General features: G+C 43.7%; 1 protein-coding gene across 6 annotated transcripts in view; it reads left to right on the forward strand.

Moving 5' to 3' along the window:
• MAPRE2 (microtubule associated protein RP/EB family member 2) overlaps positions 1–20558 on the forward strand; it is a 98540-nt gene that overhangs the window by 39253 nt on the left and 38729 nt on the right. Inside the window, exon 1 of one of the 6 annotated variants that reach the window (XM_064385681.1) lies at positions 1504–1737. The exons of 3 other annotated variants lie outside the window; for them this stretch is intronic. In XM_064385681.1, the coding sequence (XP_064241751.1) occupies positions 1650–1737 (88 nt within the window). In that variant the 5' untranslated portion in view covers positions 1504–1649. Of the gene's footprint in view, positions 1–1503; positions 1738–20558 lie in introns of those variants that run through there. 2 more of the 6 variants (XM_064385647.1, XM_064385649.1) reach the window with 2 other exon arrangements.

The raw sequence follows: 20558 nt of genomic DNA on the forward strand, positions 1-20558 counted from the left end.
GCATTTTTTTAAGATGTTACTACATCAGCCCAAGTATTTTGCATCTAACAGCCATGAGGTCGTATAGATCTGTTTAGAGACTGTGCCTATAGCCACCCTGGTTGGTTTCTGCTTAGAGAAAACAATTTGTAAACAGCTGGACAGTATTTTTCAACTGTGGTAGAAGTGTGGGTTTTGATGCACTGTTGGGACATGAGGATAGGTTTTGACCACAGTGAAGTTCAGGTCTGCTCCTGACCAGCACTGATCTGTGGTAATGTCAAACTTGGAAGCACATTCCTATTTAGGTAAGGGGAGATATGCAGAATTCATAGAGGTTTGCAGAGGGAAACGGACTGGGGAGGATGCAAAAACTCTTTTAGAAGAAGGGGAGGAAGAGATGAGGGTTGTGTGATTTGTGGTGCTAGCAGTGCCAGAAGTTCAGTGCTACTGCCTTGGCAGGTCTCTTCCCTTCTTGTTTCTGATCCGAGGAAGATTTAGAAGGATGTGCCATCAAATGTTTTTTTTCTGTGTAAGCCTGAGAGCAGGAAAATGCTGGAAATGTGCAATACAGCTTGACAGGTCTTATACTGTGCTCTCCAGTGAAGTTGTAAGCAGAGATACAGAGCTTGGTATCCACAGCCGTGAACATCCTGGTACTTGGGGTGGAAATGCAGGCGGAGTAGCAGACACAGGAACCGGGGGAAAAAAAAGAGCATAAAATAACTAAAAGCTTCGTGCGCTGTTTTATTATTAGAAGTCCATGATTTTTTATATCTTGTAGTCTCATGTCACTTTAATATTTATGCCCTTTTTAAAAATAAAGCGTTTACCCTCTGAAACCCGGATCCCACGCTATGATTCTTGCGAGCTGCAGCCCGTGCGGGCGGGCTTTGTGCGGCGGCGATGGCCATCGCCCCCGGCACACCCGCGCCGAGCTGGGGAGAGCTGGGCGGCGTTCCCTGCTGCGGCTCGCCGCTCTGTAACCCAGCAGCCCGGCCTGGGGGCTCCCTCGAAAGAAGCCCGACAGCTCCTTGGCGCGGGCAGAAGGCGGGCGACGCTGAGGTACCGCGGCGCGGAGGGTGACGAGGAGGCATCGGGCGTCGAGCTCTCGGCCGCTCCCGCCCAAGCCGGGCGCGCACACGGCTGTCACGGGCGGCGGTGGGCAGGGGCAGGCGCGGTCCCCACGGGCCAGGCGGCGTTTCTGTGCCGCCCACAGGCGCGGGGGCGGCGGGCTCGCCGTGCGCGGCCGGGCCGTGCCGGGGGGTGCCCCGGCGCTTTGTCCGTGCCCGCTCCGCCGCGGGGGCCGCCCAGCAGCTCGGGCCGCTCCGCCGCGGGGACCGGCGGCCGCCCCGCAGCCCCGGGGCTTGCGGCTCTTTGTGTGGGGGCGCGGGGCGGGGCGGGCCCCTGTCCCTGCCCTCCCTCCCCGGCCGGCCCGCTGCCGCCCCCGGGCGCAGCGCGGCGCCGGCCGGTTGCCATGGCGAGGGGCGGTCACGTGTGGCGGCGGCGGCGGGGCTGACGCGCGGCGGGGCGGGGCGGGGCGCGCGGGCGGCGGAGTCGCGGCTGCCGCCACCTTCCGCACACCAGCAGCAGCAGCAGCGGCAGCAGCGCGGGGCTCTGCGGAGCGGCGGGAGCGCCAATGCCCGGACCGACCCAAGCCCTGTCCCCAAATGGCGAGAACAACAACGACATCATCCAGGATAACGGGACCATCATCCCCTTCAGGAAGCACACGGTGCGGGGGGAGCGCTCCTACAGGTACTGCGGGGGGGCTGCGGCGGCGCGGTTGCATAAGGCGGGCGGGCTGCAGCCCCCTCCTCTCCCCCTGCCCAGCATTGTCCGGCTGCGGAGCGCTCGGGGGATAGGCGGGATGCGTGCGGGGGCTCGCCGCGCCCGGGCGGAAGAAAAGCGGTTAAAAATGATAATTAAAAAAAAAAAAATAAAAAAAAAAAGAAAGAGGAAGGGGGAAATAAAAGGGAAGGCGAGAACGCCCCCCGCGCATGCAGCCAGCTCCCCTTGGAAAAGAGCCGCAGCACCTCGCTGCGGATCTCGGAGGGAGGCGGCGCCGCGCGGGAGGCGGCGGCCGCGGCTGGCGGGGCGCGGGCAGCCCCTGCCCGGCCGGGAGAACCGCACCGGGCACCGGGCAGTGCCCGCACGCCGGTGCGGGGGTGACAGCCGCCCCCCGCTCCTCGGGGCGGGGGTGACAGCTCTCCCGGTGCCTGCGCCGGGGAGGGCGGCTCCATCCCCGCCCCCCGCTCCCGGCAGGCAGCCCCATTTTGTGTTTATTTATCGTCTCTCTTTTGGGGGGACACCCGTCCTTTGTCGCAGTTGTAGGCATTTTTGATAAATCGTTTGGCATGCGTTGCTGGCAGCGCTTCTGCATTAACATCTCTGACAATATGTTCCGGCAGATAAGCTCATTAAAATTGTTTGCATTGTTTGATAAGGGTCGCGGCGCAGTCCGGAACGCAACTGGTTTGATGTGCTCCTTGCTGCCGACTCGAAGGGCGGCAATACGGCCGGTGGCTCCTTATGTCAATATACAGTTATTTTAAATGCTGCCTAGATGACAGCAAGCAGTGCCTCTGCAGAGAACACGCCCCTTAAAGCTGATTTTCAAGCAGCAGGAAATGATGCTGCTCTCAAATATCTGACTAAAGTGGCGAGTTGTAAGCTCGAGTACATGAAAACAAACGTGGATGACTTGGCTTGTTTGTCTGAAGAAAATCGCAGTATTTTTCCTTCTGCTGAGGAATAACGGAGCTGCTACCGGCGTTTGGCCATTAAAAACCTTAACAGTGAATCTCATTGTTGATCACACACTGACGGGTGAGCGTGAAATGTGTCGGAGATCCCAGTGTGTGGTTAGTTTGAATTGCATAAAATTTAGTCTGTGTCTCTCTCTGAAACTGCCTATGCTTTGTGCAGTGGACCCCAGTGCACACATTCAGCACAAAGTAGCAAAATTGCTTTTGCAAGGACTGATTTCTACTTGCAGAAATCCTGGAGCTCTCACTTCCTATATCTAAATATCAGCTGAGTAGTACAAGATTCTGTTTTAGGGAAAAGCTGTATTTTTATCTATGAAATAGATTTGAAATACCATGCATCTACCTTTAGTTTCTCTGACATGCCATAGGTACCACCGATTGCTAACTTGTTTCCTTCAGAAGCGTTCTTTGGAAAACCTCTGTTACATGAGGCTCTCCATTCTTAAAAGACTACATAGTCTTTTAGGGATTTGTATCCCTCTCTAGAGCAATATAAAGGAATACAGAATTACTGATGCTAGCGTTGCATGTTATTTTTGGGCAGTAAATAAGTAATCTATTTCAATATATTTAAGAAATAAACCTTTAATGCACAAATAAAAATTTCTACTGAGGAATTCTATTTAGGTTGGGTTTTTTCCCTTTTGGACACTTACCATGTTCTGCAGAGTCATAACTCCCATATCTGTTGATTTCTTCCTTTCTCTTGGAGAAAGGGAGAATGGTGCTTAACGTGCTTCCATCTGTAGCTAAAGTCCTTTAGGAAGTAAATGTCAAGCATAACAGAAGGAAAATGTCAGAGAAAATACATGAAAACTGTGGTGAAGCTTCTTCTTGATACTGGAAAAAATGGCTTTTAACTTCCATGACTACCTTTAGTATCTTGATAGGTTTGGTTCTTGCTCAGTGTGAGTGGCAGCAGGAGATCTCTGGGTACAACACATGAATTCCATCACTTTAGTGCCTGCTGCCACACTGGACTGTCAGTGCCATGCCAGACTTCTGGAGCAGCTTGTAGGACCTCACCATATGACACATCAAGTTGCTATGCCTCTGATTGTTGGGCTGGCTTGTTCCATCTAGGAATATGGAATAAATATGTCATTAAACACACCCTGGAGCTTAACGGCAGATGAGCAGTTGTACAAAGCTAAAACACTTCTGTGTCCTGCATCTTTGCTCCTAAGTTAGCCTGCATCTGCCATGTGTATAGAGGTTCAGTATTTGTCTTTCCGTCCTTCTCTCCTGTAGTAACAGAAATGCTTTCTCATTTTATAACTTTTAACATGTTCTGTTCCACAGATATTTTAAAACAGTAGTCTTGACTGATCAGAAAATTTGTGTTCATCAGGTTAGAGATTCTCAGACCTAAAAAAAATCCCCTTTGCTATTTCTAATCTTTTACCGAAGATTTGATATCCAACTCCTGAAGCTGATTTAAAAACAGCTGCAGGTTGCACCATTTTACAGACTAGGAAGTTGACGTGGAAGGAGCTGTTGTAAGTTATCCATGGAGTTGAGGATGCAGCAGGGAATTGAGCTTATACCACGAGTTCCAACCATGTGCTCTGTATGCAAAGCCACAAATAGTTTTCCCAAGTCTTCCAAAGGACATATTATATTTTGCAGACTGGGACATACAGGCCCAAGGTGTTAAGTTTCTCATCCAGCTTTACTTAGCTGGTAAATGGAAACCAGGCACTTCGGCATAAAATTTAGTCACAGGGTGATGTTACCTTTCAGAGTTAATAACTGTAATCAATCTGTATTGCTCCAATGAAATGCTGTTTCTTTTGCTTCAGATCAGGAGCCTGTTTAAAATTTGGTACTGAGGTGTCTTTTTGTTGACCTGAAGTAGACTTGGGGTAATTTCTGAGAACGACATCACATGTAATGATAGTTTTACTTCTGCACTCAAAAATGGCTGAAAAAAATTCCATGATAAACGAAATCAACAGCTGTGGGGAGAATTGTTTTTTCAAATAAGACATGTTTGCAGTGCTTTTTTTGCCAGACTCCAGGTATCTTGTGTGGTTGATCAGCTCGTATTTTTAAAAGCTAAAGTATTAAGAGTGAATACTTCTAGGTTCAAATGGCATACCTAGTCTAAACCACCCTGGTCTTAAAGAGACTGTTGTATCTTCCTTTGCAGGATTCTGTGCTTAACTTCCACTTTGTCTCTATGTGTTGCTAGAAAATGGTTTTCTGGTCCTTCATTCCCTGGCTATATTTAGATTTATACCCAGAACTTGCATAAGCAGAGGGGAAGGGGCCGACTTCCTGATTGTTTTTCTTGAAATCACTATCCTAAAAGGAAAGAGTATTTCTGTTTTAGTTTTTATCTATGAGTGTCTACCTTTTTAATGTTATCTATTTTAAATATTTGGTTTTTTCCTAAGTGTTGTCTTCATTCTAGAAATCATTGTGTGAGCAGACAAGAGATGGTGCTGTGCATAATAATGAAAGCTAGACAGCAGTGGCGATTTCCTCACCCACTTGCTGGAATAAGTTGTGGGGCATTACAGCACGTATCTGGCTGCCTTTGACAGCAGTATGAGCTGATAACTTCCATGCTGAAAGTCAAGATTCACGTTGCAGCAAAATCTGTTTTGGTCTTTGCCTTCCGAACTTGCCGTGAATTGCCGGATGCAGGCTGGCCCTGGGCAGCAGAGAGCATCCTTCCCTCGGCAGGAGCTGCCCCTGGCTCTGGTGACTCTGCCTTCCACATGTGTGGCTTTACTCAGGGTTCAAAGGGAGACCTATGGCTTTGCCTTACTCTGGGCAGAAGGAATTTCTTGCTCTAAAATTAGTCTCCACTGAATGTGGTAAGCAGGTAGTTACACTGAAGTAAAAAAGACCATTTGTGTTGATAAAATTAATACATAAAGGCCCAAGCTTGAGAACTGGGAAGATGATACAGAGAAAAAGCAGTGAGTTGTCTTCTCACTTCACAGTATTGACAGGTGTGACTTCTGAAACTGTAAACACCAGTCAAAGTAAATGCTATTAAATATATTAGTGAATCTTTATTTTCAGAGGCATTTGCTCTTGACCTAACAGTTTTATTGAAGATTATGAGAATTTTACCCTAGATTTCATTGAAAGCAGGAAAAAGTCAACAACAAATATTAAAATTAATAATCAACAAACTAACATAAATTATACCCCATAAATTTGGCCTGTGCTTTTCTAAAAGCTGCAGTTGTCATAACCCCCTTGTCTGCCAAGCATCTGGATTGCAACAAGGTAGTTACTATCAGGGAGAAGACCATCCTGATGACTTAGAGCCAGCAGCTTACCAGCCAGCATCAAAGAGGAACCAAGGCAGAAATCTTTCCTTAGTTCCTGTCAGCTTAGGTACCCTCTATTTTCTCTTCTTTCACTTTCATAAAGCTGTCTTCCTATTGCTGCCACTGCTGGTCTTCTTTAATCTTGTTTTCTGCTTAGGGAGTACTCTGCCTAGAGAGAGCTGTTTTGGTGAGAATCTTCTGCTGGGCAGATCCAGCTCTCAAAAAGCACAGGGTGAAACTGTCTGAAGATAACTGGGAATAATATGTGAGTGCATGTAAAAGTCTCTGAGGGTTAAGAGGATGACTCTGCTCAACACTACATCAGTAGTTTCAAACTTGGATTATTGGGATATCTCTGTGTTGTTAGGATATCTCTGTTGACCTGGATTTAAGTCTTCCCAGATAAAACCTTCATAGTGTTTTGGGGGCTGGAGATATTTGTTTAAATCAGGGGCTAAGAGGGAGGTAGCTTTTTGGGGATTAGGGAGAGAGGGGAGAAAACACTCCACAGACAGCCCAGTTTGTGTAAGGACATTGAAGTGATTTTCAGAGAGCACAGACTCCTCAGCTTACACCCAAATGCTCTCACCATAAAGGTCTGAGAACGCCTAATTTGCACTTAGCCTCTGTGGGTTTCAGAAACATCCTGTAGGTGGGAGGCTGCATTCTGCTTTTTGTTGTGTGATGTGAGGTTTTTTTTAACTACCTTGTTGAGCTGCATAGCAACAGCAATTTTTTTTGGCATATTAACAGAAAAAGGAGCAAGTTTGGGACACATAAGAACTGAACCTGATGCTGGCACTTTCAGAAACAGACATTTTGGCTTCTGCCTACTGTCTTCAACCTAGTCTTCCTAGAAAACAGGCACCGAAAAATATGCTGCATTGTGAGAAAAAGGTGATTTGGAGGTGGGGCTGTGGAGCAAGAGACCTTGATTAAAGCTATTTATTTGGCTCGTTTGAGGGAGATGCATTTACCTCATCTGGACCACAGGAATGTTCTTCCAGGGGGCATACCTGGACTAACCTTTTGTGATATAAAACTTGTTTTGGGAGCCACTAAGAAAAGAAAATGCGTGGTAGGTCTGCATTTCAAGCCTTAGCATTTGAATGTGTGACTCTCTAAAAATATCTTCAGAGGTTTTGGTGTTTAGTGGGGAGGTTAGTTTAATTTGACAGTCTCTTCTCCTTCCTCATGCCCAAAGCTAATTATAGCAAAGGCTTGGTAAGGAAGCAGATTAATAGTGTGCCAGCTTTTCATGCGCTTTGGAAGCGCAACTTTCAGCCTTTGTTTGATAATTGAAAACGAGTGGTCTCGCCACATCTGTTCTCAATCACGCCAACCACTGAGTGGGATGGCACGAAGGCCGTGGTGCGGTGGCAGCAGCAGCAGCTCCGCTGCTCCGGGACAGCGTTTGGCTGCTCGCATCCTCCTCGCTCCCTGAATCCCGGCCTCCGGCTAGCAGCGCTGATCGCTCGCTCCCAGGATCAGTGCTGCGGAATGTAAATGGAAAACATCCGTGTTTCTTCTGTGGATGGTGTTAGCTGCGCGCTGCGGAGCTGCTTGGATCTTGCTCAGATCTCTGCTGCCTGACTCACCGATAAAGCATCTTCTTCGTATTGTTTCATTACAATTAGGTGGGAGGGGAAAGGGAATATCAGCTATAAATGTTTACTAAACATGCATTTAACTCTCGGGTTTAAAAATAGTGTTGTTTTCTCTTTCTTTTTTTTTTCTTATCACAGTTCTACTGTGTTGTGTTATGAAGTATTTAACTCAAGATTAAAGTCTTGCCTGTGATATTTTGAGGAAAGTTTGTCTAGTTTTCTAGTGGTGTACTAAATTATCAAATATTTTGCAGAGAAGGCTCTGTATACTGGAAGCACACTCATTAAATGTCTCAGTTCAGCCATTCTGAAATAATTTCTTGTTTCCTATAGAGCCCCATGATTAGTGAAGGGTGCCTTTGGGTTAAATCTGGTTTTTTGCTATGCTATCCAAACAGGAAGTGTAAACATTCATTAGTGAATCGAGACTTAAGGATGTAGCTTCCGTAGGAAATCCTACAACTGTGCCAAATCATTCTGCCTGGAGAGAAATATGCCATGCAGGTTGAACTGTTGATCTTCTGGCCTTGTTTATGACCACCTTGCATTGTATTGTTTCAGAGCTTAATTTTCAATATTATGTTTCTTGGCAATTTGGTGCCCTGAGAGACACCTCAGTGGAACCCTTAGCTGAGATCTGTGCACTTCAGTTTTATCTTTTAGGAGCAACTCAAGTGAATTCCCCCCACTACAGCAGGGTTCCTTAGTACCATACAGCTTTTCTACCCAAGCAGCTGTAATTATTCAGAGATGCACATGAATGCAAATTCTTTCCTGTCACTCTGGAATGCAGTGTTGATGCTCAGAAGGGCTTGCTGGCAGTATGTATTAAACAATTTGGGGGGAGTGAAAATTCATTTTAGGCAAATCTTACACAGTTGTTATGCTTTGCTTCTTAAGGTTAATCTCTGTGGAGCTGGTCCAGTAATATCATGAATAGGAAGCACTGGAATATTTGAAGTAGAATACTCATTTGTTTTACTTACGGATTTGGTGTTACACAAATCATAGCTTGTTAAAATAACTATAGAATCTATGAGTAATTGTTTGTATGGAAGTGGAACACATAACCCAGTGATATGAAAGTCCCACGGGAGCTTGTGTATACAGAAAGACCATGGTGTGTAGGAGTGCTGAGAACAGGGAAGCAGTGGTAATTGGTTGGATAGAAGGGATACATTTTCCCAAAAGGACAGCATTCAGTTGTAATTAGTCATTCTGTTGGAAACCTTGCAGAAAGGTGTTTGTTATATTTTTTTGAATTGAGTTGTTTGGGGTCCATATCGCTGCTTGCCCATAATAATGTTTCAAAGTTATACATGATGTAGATTCTGAATCAGGGGCTAAATACACTGTTTTCAGTCAACACATTCATGTTGTGCTAGGTATCAGATTCAAGAAGGCATAAGAAATATTATCTTTTTAATTTTTTACTTCCTTTAATATATCTGCGATGAAGACAGGCTGAGACACCTGGTGTTGCTCAGCCTGGAGAGGAGAAGGCTCTGGAGAGAATTTAGAACAACCTTCCATTATCTAAAGGTGGCTTGCAAGAGAGCTGGAGGGGGAATTTTTTACAAGGGTATGTAGTCGTAAGACTACAAGACAAGGAGCAATTGCTTCAAACTGGTAATATGTTTAGATTAGGTATTAAGAATAAATTCTTTACTGTGGTGTGATGAGACACTGAAACATGCTGCTCAGAGAAGTTGTGGATGCTCCATTTCTGGAAATGTTCAGGACCGCATTGCATCAGGCTCTGAGCAGCCTGGTCTAATGGAAGGTGTTGCTGCCCATGGCAGAGGGGCTAGAACTACATGATCTTTAAGGTCCCTTCCAACCCAAACCATTTTGTTATTCTGCATATTTTTGCCTGCAGAGGTTTGGCTCTCTTGTGCACGTTTTTAATCTGTGGTTCCCAAGTGTCAAGTGAGTTCCACAGGGGTGCTGTAGAACTGCCTTGTCTCTCAAGCAGCTCTATTTTTAATATGGTGAGGTGTTTTTTTCCACTACCACATTATGCACACCCCCCAGTTGTTCCTGAAGAGTTACACAGTGTGGACCTGGTGGTGCTGGTGAACAAGATGAGCATGAGTCAGCAGTGTGCTCGTGCAGGGAAGAAGGCCAAGCCCATGCTGGGCTGCATTGGCAGGCATGGAGCCAGTGGCTCCAGGGAAGTGATTCTTCCCCTCTGGTGCTTCTGAGACCACATCTCACATACCGTGTCTGGATTTGGCCTCTCCACTTTGAGAGAGACAATGACATACTGAAGTGAGTGTGGCAGAGGGATACCAGGATGGTCAGGGGGCTGGAGCTTGTCACCTGTGTTTGGTCAGTCTGGATAGGAGCCAGTTCAGGAGAGGGGAAGATCTCACTGCAGTCTTATCTGTCTAGTGGGAGACTGTGTGTAAAGAAGATGGAGCCAGGTTCTTTGCAGAAAGAGAAAGGATGAGGCAATGGCTGTCAGCAGCTGCAGCAGTAAAAAGTACTTTGGATATTGGGAGAAATGTTCACGCAGCCAGGATGGTCAAACCCCAGAAGTTAACCAAAGGGGCTGTGGAATATCTCCTTGGAGAGACTTGAAACGGAGACAAATGGCAGCCTTCTCTTGCTGTTTCTGCAGTGACTGGGAGGCTGGAGCAGATCTCTCTGGAGTGCCCTGCCTACCTGAGTCAGTTTATGATCCTATTCTGTAGCTCTAATAAACATAAACAGCTCGTGACTTAAAAAACAAAATAACAAAATCACGTGTTTAAAAATGAAAGGAACATCATCTGGAAACTACTTTTGTACTTCCAGGGAGATAAAATCAGCCTTGTCATCAAAGGTTTGAAATGGAAAAGAAAAATCATGTATGCAGTCTCATTATGACTTCATCAATATCAGATGTTTTCTAGTTTAATTCTTGTGAAAGCTATACTGCTGCTGAAGCAGTACATTAATTCATATTCATATAATTTCATTGCATTCTCTGAATCACTGGGAGCAACTTTTGCAGTTTAGTACCCAGGGATGATCGAAAGTTTGTAGAGACACAACAGAGCAAAGGCATAGTTTTGCTGTATCATAAAATTAATTGTGTACATTGCAACCAAAGACTGTCTTGAAGTTAACAGCTGATAAATTGCTCACTCTGCTTTTAAGGGATTGTAGCTTTTTTTCACGCAGAAAATGTTAGCGTTATTGATAAGTTTAATCTGCAGAAAATGTTTTAACTGTGAGAACAATTCTTAAACTCTGTCAGATGTCTGCCGAGTTTGATGTACTTTTACAGGGAGTGGTGCAGAACTGTCTTGTCGGATGGCCTGCATCAAAACTGAGAGGGTTGAAGGAACTAAATATCCACATTGCAACCCAGATTACCTTAGTAACTGCACCTACATCTAGTTGAAGGCAATTCAAGCAATAAACTTTTTTCTTTCTTGTTTATTGTGAGAGTTGAACTTGGTAATGTCACTGTTTGCCAGCTGGAAGCAATACACTTTAGGAATTAACCTCAAGATATTCCATGAAAGGAGGCCAAATCCTATTAAACAGTACATCTATGCTTCTCTCAGCTTAAGGTGCAAGGCTTTACTGGGGCTTGGAGATAAAGAATGTTGTAAGTAATTCAGTTTCTACAATCACAGTTACATCAAAGCAGCAAGCACCTTCTAAAGAACATTATTTAGAAAACAAAGCTTTGGGGATTTCCCCCTTTAGATAGTTAAAAGTTAAAATCTGTCCAAAAGTTGCAGTTTCACAGATCTTCAAAGACCAACATGGTTGTAAAAAGAAGTTTTGGCGAAGCTTTACTTGATGCTGGTAGACACCAATTATGTTGGTACTGCAACAATGGTAAAATCAGTCTGTGGTTACTGGCACACAGCAAGAGTAATATGTTACATAAATCACAGATGGCTGAGCTAGAATGTTCCTACAGGGCAATTTACTTCATGAAGGATTAGTGAATTCCAGTTTTAGTTACTCCAAAATTAATTTAGCAGTTAAGCAATTGCATTTAGAAGTTCAGCCCTGTTCTAGATAGTACTTGGTAGGATTAATTCTTAAGATATATCATTTATGTATTTTGGGCACCAGAATAATTTAAGAGTGCTTCTTTGTCTGTTATAGTGTTAACTCATGAGAACAAGGGAAGAGGTCAAGTTACTTCGGTATCGAAAACCAAATTTAAGTGTTGTGGCTGCTAGACTTAACACTTGCAGGCTGTATAATATTAGAAATGGTTTGTAGGGAGTAGGGAGTTTGTAGTAAGCCAATGACAGGGGTATTTATTTGGGCCTATATCAACAACATTGGAGATGTCAGAACTCCAAGGTTTATTATTACCATTATTATTATTTTTAGTCTAGCTTTCACCAGTGGTTGAGGGAGAAGAGGGAGAGAGGTTGGCATCAGAGCCTAGAAAAAAAGCTCTGCAATGTGTTGGTGCAGTGGTCTGCAGAGGCAGCGCTGGCAGGGGACACAGCTGGTTTGTGTCACAGGTGTTGTCTGGATCTTGGTCCTGCATTCCCAGCAGAAGCCTGGTGCTTCTCCTTTCCCCCCAAATGGCAGCAGAGCTGTGATAACAGTGGGAAGCCTGGGCAACCATACTAAAGCTTAATATTTTCATTACAAAAATACACAGGCATGTTTTAGAGGATGATGCACCAGTGAAAGCAGCTAGCATGGTTGCCTGTTGCTTCATCTGTTGTCACATGCTTGTTTACAACTTCAAGGCTTAAAATAAATGTTGTCTTATACCCCTGATCAGTGTTGTCACCTTCCTGCCAGGATGACTTGTTCAGGGATGGAGTGGAGCTGGCTGCCTGGCCAATACCTCAGCAGCTCTGTTGTGCACGCTGTGCTCCGGCACCTTTGCCCATGGGTCCTGGGATGATTGCATGAGTGGTTGCTATGCTGTTTCTTGTCCTTTACTTCGTGTCACTCTGGGAACTTTCAACGTGAAGGTGGCCTTAGAAGTCCACTTGAAAAGGGCCTCATTTTCTGCAAGAACAGAGAGTTGACTCAATGATCCTTGGTGGGCGCCTTCTGACTCCTGATATCCTGTGATTCTAACAAATGTGTGTATTAAGGTTAGAATAAATGTTGCAATGCATAAATCAGTGCTTATCTGCACTGCTTTTTAATGTAGGAGAGAGAAGAGTTGATGCATGACCAAATCCTTGTGCTCTGTATCCTAGTGCATCATTTGTGAGTGCGAAAGCTGTACCGCAGTCCCTCCTTAGCCGGTACAAGAGGTTTCCCATGGGAGTGCTCTGCTCCTTAGTTTTGCCTGTCTTGGACAGCCAGGATTTTTAAAGTGTCCTGCAGTTTCTTGTAGGAAAACAGCAGCTATGTGTTAGGAGAAAGGCATTGCATTTCCCCTTGTTGAATCCTCCTGTTTTCCCTTTTTCCCAGACTTGTCCTCTTCTAAAACCCGTGGATGTTCAGTGCCTGTCTCCTGCTGACTCACTGCCTCTCTTGCCTGGCTCTGCAGCCTTGTGAGGCGCTTGGAGGCTGCTCAGGCCCCCTGTCAGGAGGGCTGTATAGTATTACAAAATCTCATTTGCCATTAGGTTATGCTTGGAGTAAATCAGCGTGTTACTTTAGCCTTTCACCTCGGAATGTATACACGCCACAGAGGAGGAGGGGGGCAGCAAAACCCCGGATAGGTCAAAACTAAATTCATTTGGTGACTTCATCTGTCTCTAGTTGGATCTCATCCCTGCTGAAACTCCCGAGCCTGCCCGCAGCGTTTTCTGGACTTAAAAGGCGGAAATGGCAGGAGCCGGGAGCAGCCGGGCTGCCAGAGCTGCTGCTGGGCTGCCAGAGCTGCTGCTGGGCTGCAGCGTGGCTGCTGCCCTCTGCGCCCTGCCTCTGACACAGTGCCTCGGTGCCCTGCAACCCCAGTGCCCAGCGCTGCTGGCTGCTCTTCATCAGGGTTTCTGCTTGTTCTTAGCCCTTCCTAATCACGGGCAGGTATTCCTTGGTGTAGACGCAGGTGGCTGCTTGGGTGGGTGGCTGTGTCCGCCCCGTTTCTCCTGGAAGTTCACAGGCTGCGCTCATGTGGGGCCAGTGGATTTGGGGACAAGCTCTCCTCCAATGCTGTCTTCATTTTCCCCTAAGTCTGCATTTGCTAAAGAAATCTCCTCTCTGAAAGTGAAACTGCTCATCCATCAACTCATGGGAGCAAAATAATAAGCGGTTCCCCTGTTATTTTCAATGCTTAGGCTGGAAAATGAGGTTTGCTTGCATGGGCTGCCTCTCAAGGCATCCTTTCTTCAGTGGTCAGCACTGATGTTACCTTGCTTTATGGTATGTTTTTAATCTCTTGGAAATCCTTTAGCAATGTCTGCATATTTGCTTGGTAATCTGTTATTATCCATAAGGGAAAAATATTTAAAAAAGGAGAATTGAAGTTCCTGCTTATGTCTGGATGAATTGAGACTTTGTTTAACAGCAGATTAACAGTTTGTTTACATATCAGCTTTCTAGAGGTTTTACAGTTACAAAATGGTCATAGACATCTTCGTTTTTCTAAAATGTAGGTGTTTCTAATTGACTTGAATTTATTATATGTCTGAGAATTATTATCCTTTGAATCAACCTTTTTTATTTTTTCCCCCTTCACAATCCCCTTGTCTATTGTGAAAGGTAGACTAGTTGCCAGCGTCTATTGTGAACATTTGACAGGTTGAATATCTTACTTCAGGGCATCAGAGCAGCGATTCAAGCCTAAGATCTTAGAGTTGAAAGCCTTGGCAGGGGGAGGGTAATAACTGTAAGTAAAGGCAGTGAAGTTTTTTAGTATTGCAGCCTTGCCACTATTAGGTTCCTCTCGTTCAGCCTACTTCAAAGGTTTTTTGTTGTTCATCATTAATAAAATGCCTTCTTACTTTGTAGTCACATTCTTTTTATACTGAAATTTTTGTGTCCTTACACCATGTTAAATAGTGCCTGTCTGTTCAGCAGAGAACATTACCATTGCTTTGTTCATCTGCTCTAAGGTGTGGCTCGAGGGTGCTGTGCACTGCTGTGGTTGATTTCTAACCAGAGTGAATGTACCTGGGTGGAAATGGTGGTAGCCAGAGGCTCTGAATTGCTTCCATTTTGTGTAAGCTATTGATGCCTGCCTTTCTTGTACCTCTGTCCTTTATTAAGAATTTTTTTTAATTAACATTTGTTTCCTCATAGAAATTGATAAGGAACCTTTCAGAGCGTGCAAATACTTTCAGCCATAATAAGATCTTATGTGCTATGTTACTGTTGCATTGTACTTGTGATGGCAAAAGTGAGCCCTGAAAAAAAGGAGTTTTGTTAGTGTAGAGACATGACATTGCTGTTTCATTGCCACAATTTAGTGGCAGCAGGAGTGAGAATGTAGATGGAGAAATAAAGTCTTACTTATGATATGGAAATACAGCTGTGAATGCAAACATGACTGGCAGATGCCAGTCAGTGAATGTGGTTTATCCTTCTCAGGTCGACCTTTACGTGCCCTGAAATCTTCAAAGCACTAAATAATTGTCCTTGAATCTGAAAATATTATTTTCATTTTTTGTGAACTATTCCAGTTTAATAACTAGTTAGTGAATAAATTTCTAACTATTTCTAAAAGCTATGCAGTATATAGTGTAATGCATTGCTAGTTATTAGGCCATATCAGAGGGTTTGGCTCTAGTTGTACATATTATTGGAATACTTCTGATCATGTTTTTTGCATTTGAGGAAACTGAATATCTAAAAAATAATCAGTATTTTTCTGCCTCTCAGAAAATAAGTTTTTTTGAGCAGTGGTAAGTTATCTAAAGCCATATGTAGCACAAACCAGAATTACCAGGAGCCTTTATAGAAGGTACTCAGATTTGCTTCTGAATCAGTCCTTTAGACCTATCATAAACATTTATGTAGGTCAGAACATCCCAGCATTGGCAGGAAGCCTCTAATTTAAAAGAAAAAAATTCCCTAATCCAATCAGAGTGCATCTCTATTACTCTAATTTCACTTGCATTTAAACAGGGTAGTGCAATGAAAACAATAGAAAATATGCTGTTGTCTGTATTCAGTGATAATCCGGCAATATTCAAGCCATAACATGTGCATGGATTGCCTCAGTTTTGTCTAGTCTTTGTAGAGTACTTCACAAATCATTTTAGGTCAAGTCAGATCCGTGTGGTAAATGTAAAATGGCATTCAGAAGTGAGTGAGATGTACAGAAAATAAAAAAAATTTTAACATTTCAGGGCTATTTAGTGATATGGGAACAGTGCAAATGAGATTTGACATTCAGCATTTAAAAACATTAATTTCTCACAGTATTATAATCACAGGGTTCTTTTATTCTTTCTTTTTTTTTTCTTTCCCCGTGGCAGTACCTCATTGTGATTAATCTTGTCTCTGATTCAGTTTCTGGCTAGATAGAGCCTTTGTGTTGCTTGCTGCAAATATCACTGCAGTTGCAGCACTCTGATGCCACAGTATTTGCTGCAGAAGTACAGCATAAGTCAAAAGGGAGGGTAAGAACAGTGTTGTCAGCACTGCACAGGAGCTTTTTGTGTTGATTTGCTGTCTGCAGGACTCCTTTCTGTACAGAAAACCTTGAGCATAAACTGGCCTCTAATGACTGTGGCTACAGCTGTGTGCAGGGACTGTTAAAGAAACAGGCAAGGTCCAGCTGCAAATCAGTTGTCATTTCAGGATGGTACAAAAGGATGCATTTTCCTTGTACAGAGATTTATCCACCGAATCTGGCAGGTTTCTTCCTTCAGGGATTTCTTTGTTTTTGCAGCAGATTTAATCTAGAAAGCCTTTTCGCCAGCAGCTGCAGCAGTCTCACTCAGCTCCATCTTAGCCTTTCTGCTGTTATCTCCTGCTTTAATAATTTTTGGTGTGAGATCTTTTGTTTTATTGGCAGTATCTTATCAGGTGCCAGCTTCCAGAAGGTTCCTCTGTACTGTCACACAGACTGTCCACTGCAGTTAAAAACTTGGTATCTGTTTGTCTCTTTGCACTACTATTTAATACAAATATGTATATTTGTACTAAATGAGAGGCAGCGGCAGAAACTGGAACACAGGAGGTTCCACCTGAACACAAGGAAGAAATTCTTTACTGTGAGGGTGAGTGAGCACAGAAACAGGTTCCCCAGAGAAGTAAAGTCTCCTTCTCTGGAGATAATCAAAAGCCATCTGGACACAATGCTGAGTAATGTGCTCTAGGTGGCCCTGCTTGGGCAGGGAGGTTGGACTGCCGTGGTCCCTTCCAACCTTTCCTATTCTGCAAAAATGTGAAGGCCTTGCAGGTTCACGGGTGGTGGCAAGTGTGATGAGTTTTTACACTACAAATAGATTCACTGCTGGAATCCTTCTAGTCTTGTCATTATTACTGGTTTGTTGTTATACAGCTTCTGCTGTCAACAACTGTTAGTTTATCACTGGAAAAATAAAGTAAATGTGGTTCTTGCAAAACTGTCCTTAAGAACAGCTGGATAATACCTTGTAGCAGCTGCAGTTATCTGTAGCAAGAGCAGTGGAAAATACCCAATATCTCAATGTTCATATAATGCCTTAAAAATTAATAGACTTTTGGGTGTAATGTTTACTGTCAGGCACGCCGAGCCAGTATATTTCTATCTGGGGAAACTGTTTAAGCATGTACATGATTTTCAGCACCTGTCTAATCCTCTGAACTCTTGTCTGTGGTGTGTAGTTGTGCATGTGTGAAGTGTTTTTCTGAAATGCCTAGACTAATATGTGAAGACGCTCCTCAGGCTTAAAGTAAAACAAGGGAGAGTCCTTTATGCATAGGCAGTACTGTAACAGCCAGAGGTTTTTCATGTCCCCCTGTGCCTCCTGAAGTGGGACGTATGATGTGCTATCCTCAGTCTGCCTTCAGTTGCTATAGAATCACAAGGCACCTCTGTGGAATTCTGAAGATGCCAGGTAGACACTGGTTTGCAGGCTTGTGTGAGCCTCATTGCAATTTATGATGCAGATGTTTCACAGTGCAAACAAGTGAAAGCCTAACAAGTTGAAAGTGTAAATAATATTATTGGAAATGAGGAGTGTATTACAACATAAAACCAAGTTGTTAGCTACTTGGCTGTTCAGAGTATGGCCTGTGTGTCTCCACCTGTCCAGCTGTTCTCTTGCATCAGCTTACACATGTTTATTAATGTGTTTGGAAGATGGATCACATTTTTCAGAGTGCTTCAGCACTTTGGGAACTCAGTCCTGTAGAAAATCCCAGCCCAGCTGTAGATGTTGAGCACAGAGGTTCTTAACTGTTTTTGAGCATGGTAACTGCACTACCTACATCTGCTTGGTTTTTTTTCTTCTTCCTTTTTGCTTTGGTTAAGGTCTCTCTGTATGGCAAACAGGATATGTGTGTATCTGAGCACCAAATTAGAATATGCTTACTGTAAAGGAAACCTTTCCCAGCTGAGTTTATTTAGAACGTAACCATTAGGAGGGTGGGGAACAAGAGATGCAAAGAGAGGGTGCACTCTTTCAAGAGAAGCAGCTGTGGAATATTCACATATATGTCAACAAAACACTTAAGAATGAATGGTACTGGCATGTTATTGAGTTCTTTAACAGCAATTCTGATTCATTTTGCTTTTGCTTGCAACTGTACTCATACACTGTTTTGCATACTTGTGTACAAATCTGAAGCTCTTGTCTCTAATAGCTTGAACTCATCTCTAATAAATAGTCTGAACTTTTGTTTGACCCTTAGACCATAATAATTAATTCACAGATGTAGCATAAGTTGTATCACAGGTATCCTTCAGGGTAGCATTGTAAAACTCAAGGTTATTAATTTACTCACAGTTTCCTGCAGTAGAATTCCCCACCCCATGCAATGCAGCAGAGGAAGTTGTTTGCTCCCCTGTGGATTGCAGAAGGATGGGTATTTCTCTTTGCAGTTCTTTGTGGAAAAAGGTGATGAAGGAAGTTCTGCATCCTTTCTCTGTGTGTGTGTATTTTCTTGATCTTTTTAACAAAGTGAACTTTCCCTTTTCACTGGTGGTAGATGATGGTTTTTCTGAGCTCTGCATGGCCTCAGAGGCCAATTAAAATGTTCTTGAAGTAGTGGCAATTACAGATCAGAGTAGCTTTATTTCAGATGTTCTCATCTAAATATCTTTAGTTGCTGTAGAATTCAGTGGACTCCTGTATTGCACTGTTGGTTTATTGTTAAGCTCACTATTAATTCTAAGTGAATATTAAATTCATTATTAAGCTGTTATTTCAACTGATCTTACATACAATATTTAGCATGTTAGTTTAATGGTGACAGTGGTACTATCTTTCTGTTAGTTTTTTATCTATATAAAAAGGCTAAAAAATAATAAAATAAAACCCATGTGTTTCAAACTTCAGATGCCATTAGTATCAAAGGGGTTGTTTGCCTGCTCAGTGCCTTCCATCCTGATGTTGAAGCTAAGCTTTTATCCTTAGCCATTATGGTGTAGTTTTAAGAGTAAAAGGGCACTCCCTGTTTCTAAAACTTTGTTCCTAGCACTTGGCTCAGTCCAGGCACTTAGTACATGCCAAGAGAGCGACCTTTGCTAACTCTTATAGTGAATACAGGGCTGTGTTCACACAACCGGCTGTGCTGCATGCGAGCCTGTGGGAAGAACGGAGCACAGGCTGATTCCTTCCATGCTCCAGAGCTGCCTGTACAGAGTGGATAGGAAGGCAGCCTGGTTCTGAGTGAATTTCTGGCAGTGGTTGCCTGACTACTGGAGCATGGATTTTTCAATCCAATTTTTTCTCTCTCTCTGTTTTCTTTAATTCCTTATAAAGCAAATGCAAGGATTTTATGTCGTGCATCTTAATGTCAGTAGATGGGAACAACTTGATCAACCTTCTGTTTGTGAGATTTGTTTCCTAGAAAGTGACCTGTATTATGAACTTCGTAATCTTGTATTTAAATTTATTCTCTATGTTATGTGCTAATACACTTACATGTTACCAAGTCACGTTTTGTGCTGGTAGGTTTTTCCCATTTCACATTTTACCTAGGTTGCCCCACCTAGTTAGCACACACAACTATGGGTGGAGTTAATCTGTAGTCGTGTCCTTGCAGAATTGTCTATCAGGCTTCAAAGGGTTACATCACTGCAAATTCTCAGTGGAAGTAGTCCATGCAGACCTCGGATCCTACAGAGGAGATCCTGCTCTCTTGCACTGATTGAGAAAGTTGAGGTCCAAAGCTGAGGTGGCAGGACTGGCACCAGAGCTAGACAGATAAGTGTTAGCTACAGATTGCCACAAGAGACGAAGGTGTGCAGTCCCCAACAAACCAAGAATAATCATTCAACTTTGACTCTTTGGTCATTTCTGAGACACTTCATACTTGGATTGCTTCTAGTGGATTTTCTGAAGTCCATTACTCACAGGAACATTACTTACTCTCTCCATGAACTTGATTCTGCTCTTTGAAACTACTGATGAGATAAACTTGAGCGTGCTTATGTTTTCTCTTTGCAACATCTTGCAACAGAAAGATGTGACTAGGGTAGGATAACAGGGATCAAAGTTCAGTAGTATATGTTTCTGGTCTGTGTACCTGGGAAGATGATAAAAGCTACTATGAATTGCCAGCTTCCAGGGAGGGACCTTTGCTAACTAGAAAAATTTATCTAAGGTGATGTAGCTGTGAAAACTTCAAGCACAGAGTGCCATTTACCAAGGTCTCAGTGAAATGTTATCTGAACACTGTTTGAAACTGTTTGAGGAGGATTGCTGGCATCACCAGTCAGTGAATGTCTGGCTTGATATAAGAGACTCACATTGATTTGTTTAATCTAGACTACCTGGGCATTGGGGCAGACACTGAGTGCTGTCTCTAAAGCATTAGGAAATCCACTCTGGGGAAGAAAAAGCAATTAGGGCTGGAGGATAATGTTGGCAGAAGAACAA

The sequence above is a fragment of the Passer domesticus genome, chromosome 1 (assembly GCF_036417665.1).
Source record: "Passer domesticus isolate bPasDom1 chromosome 1, bPasDom1.hap1, whole genome shotgun sequence".
NCBI classification, from domain to species: Eukaryota; Metazoa; Chordata; class Aves; order Passeriformes; family Passeridae; genus Passer; species Passer domesticus.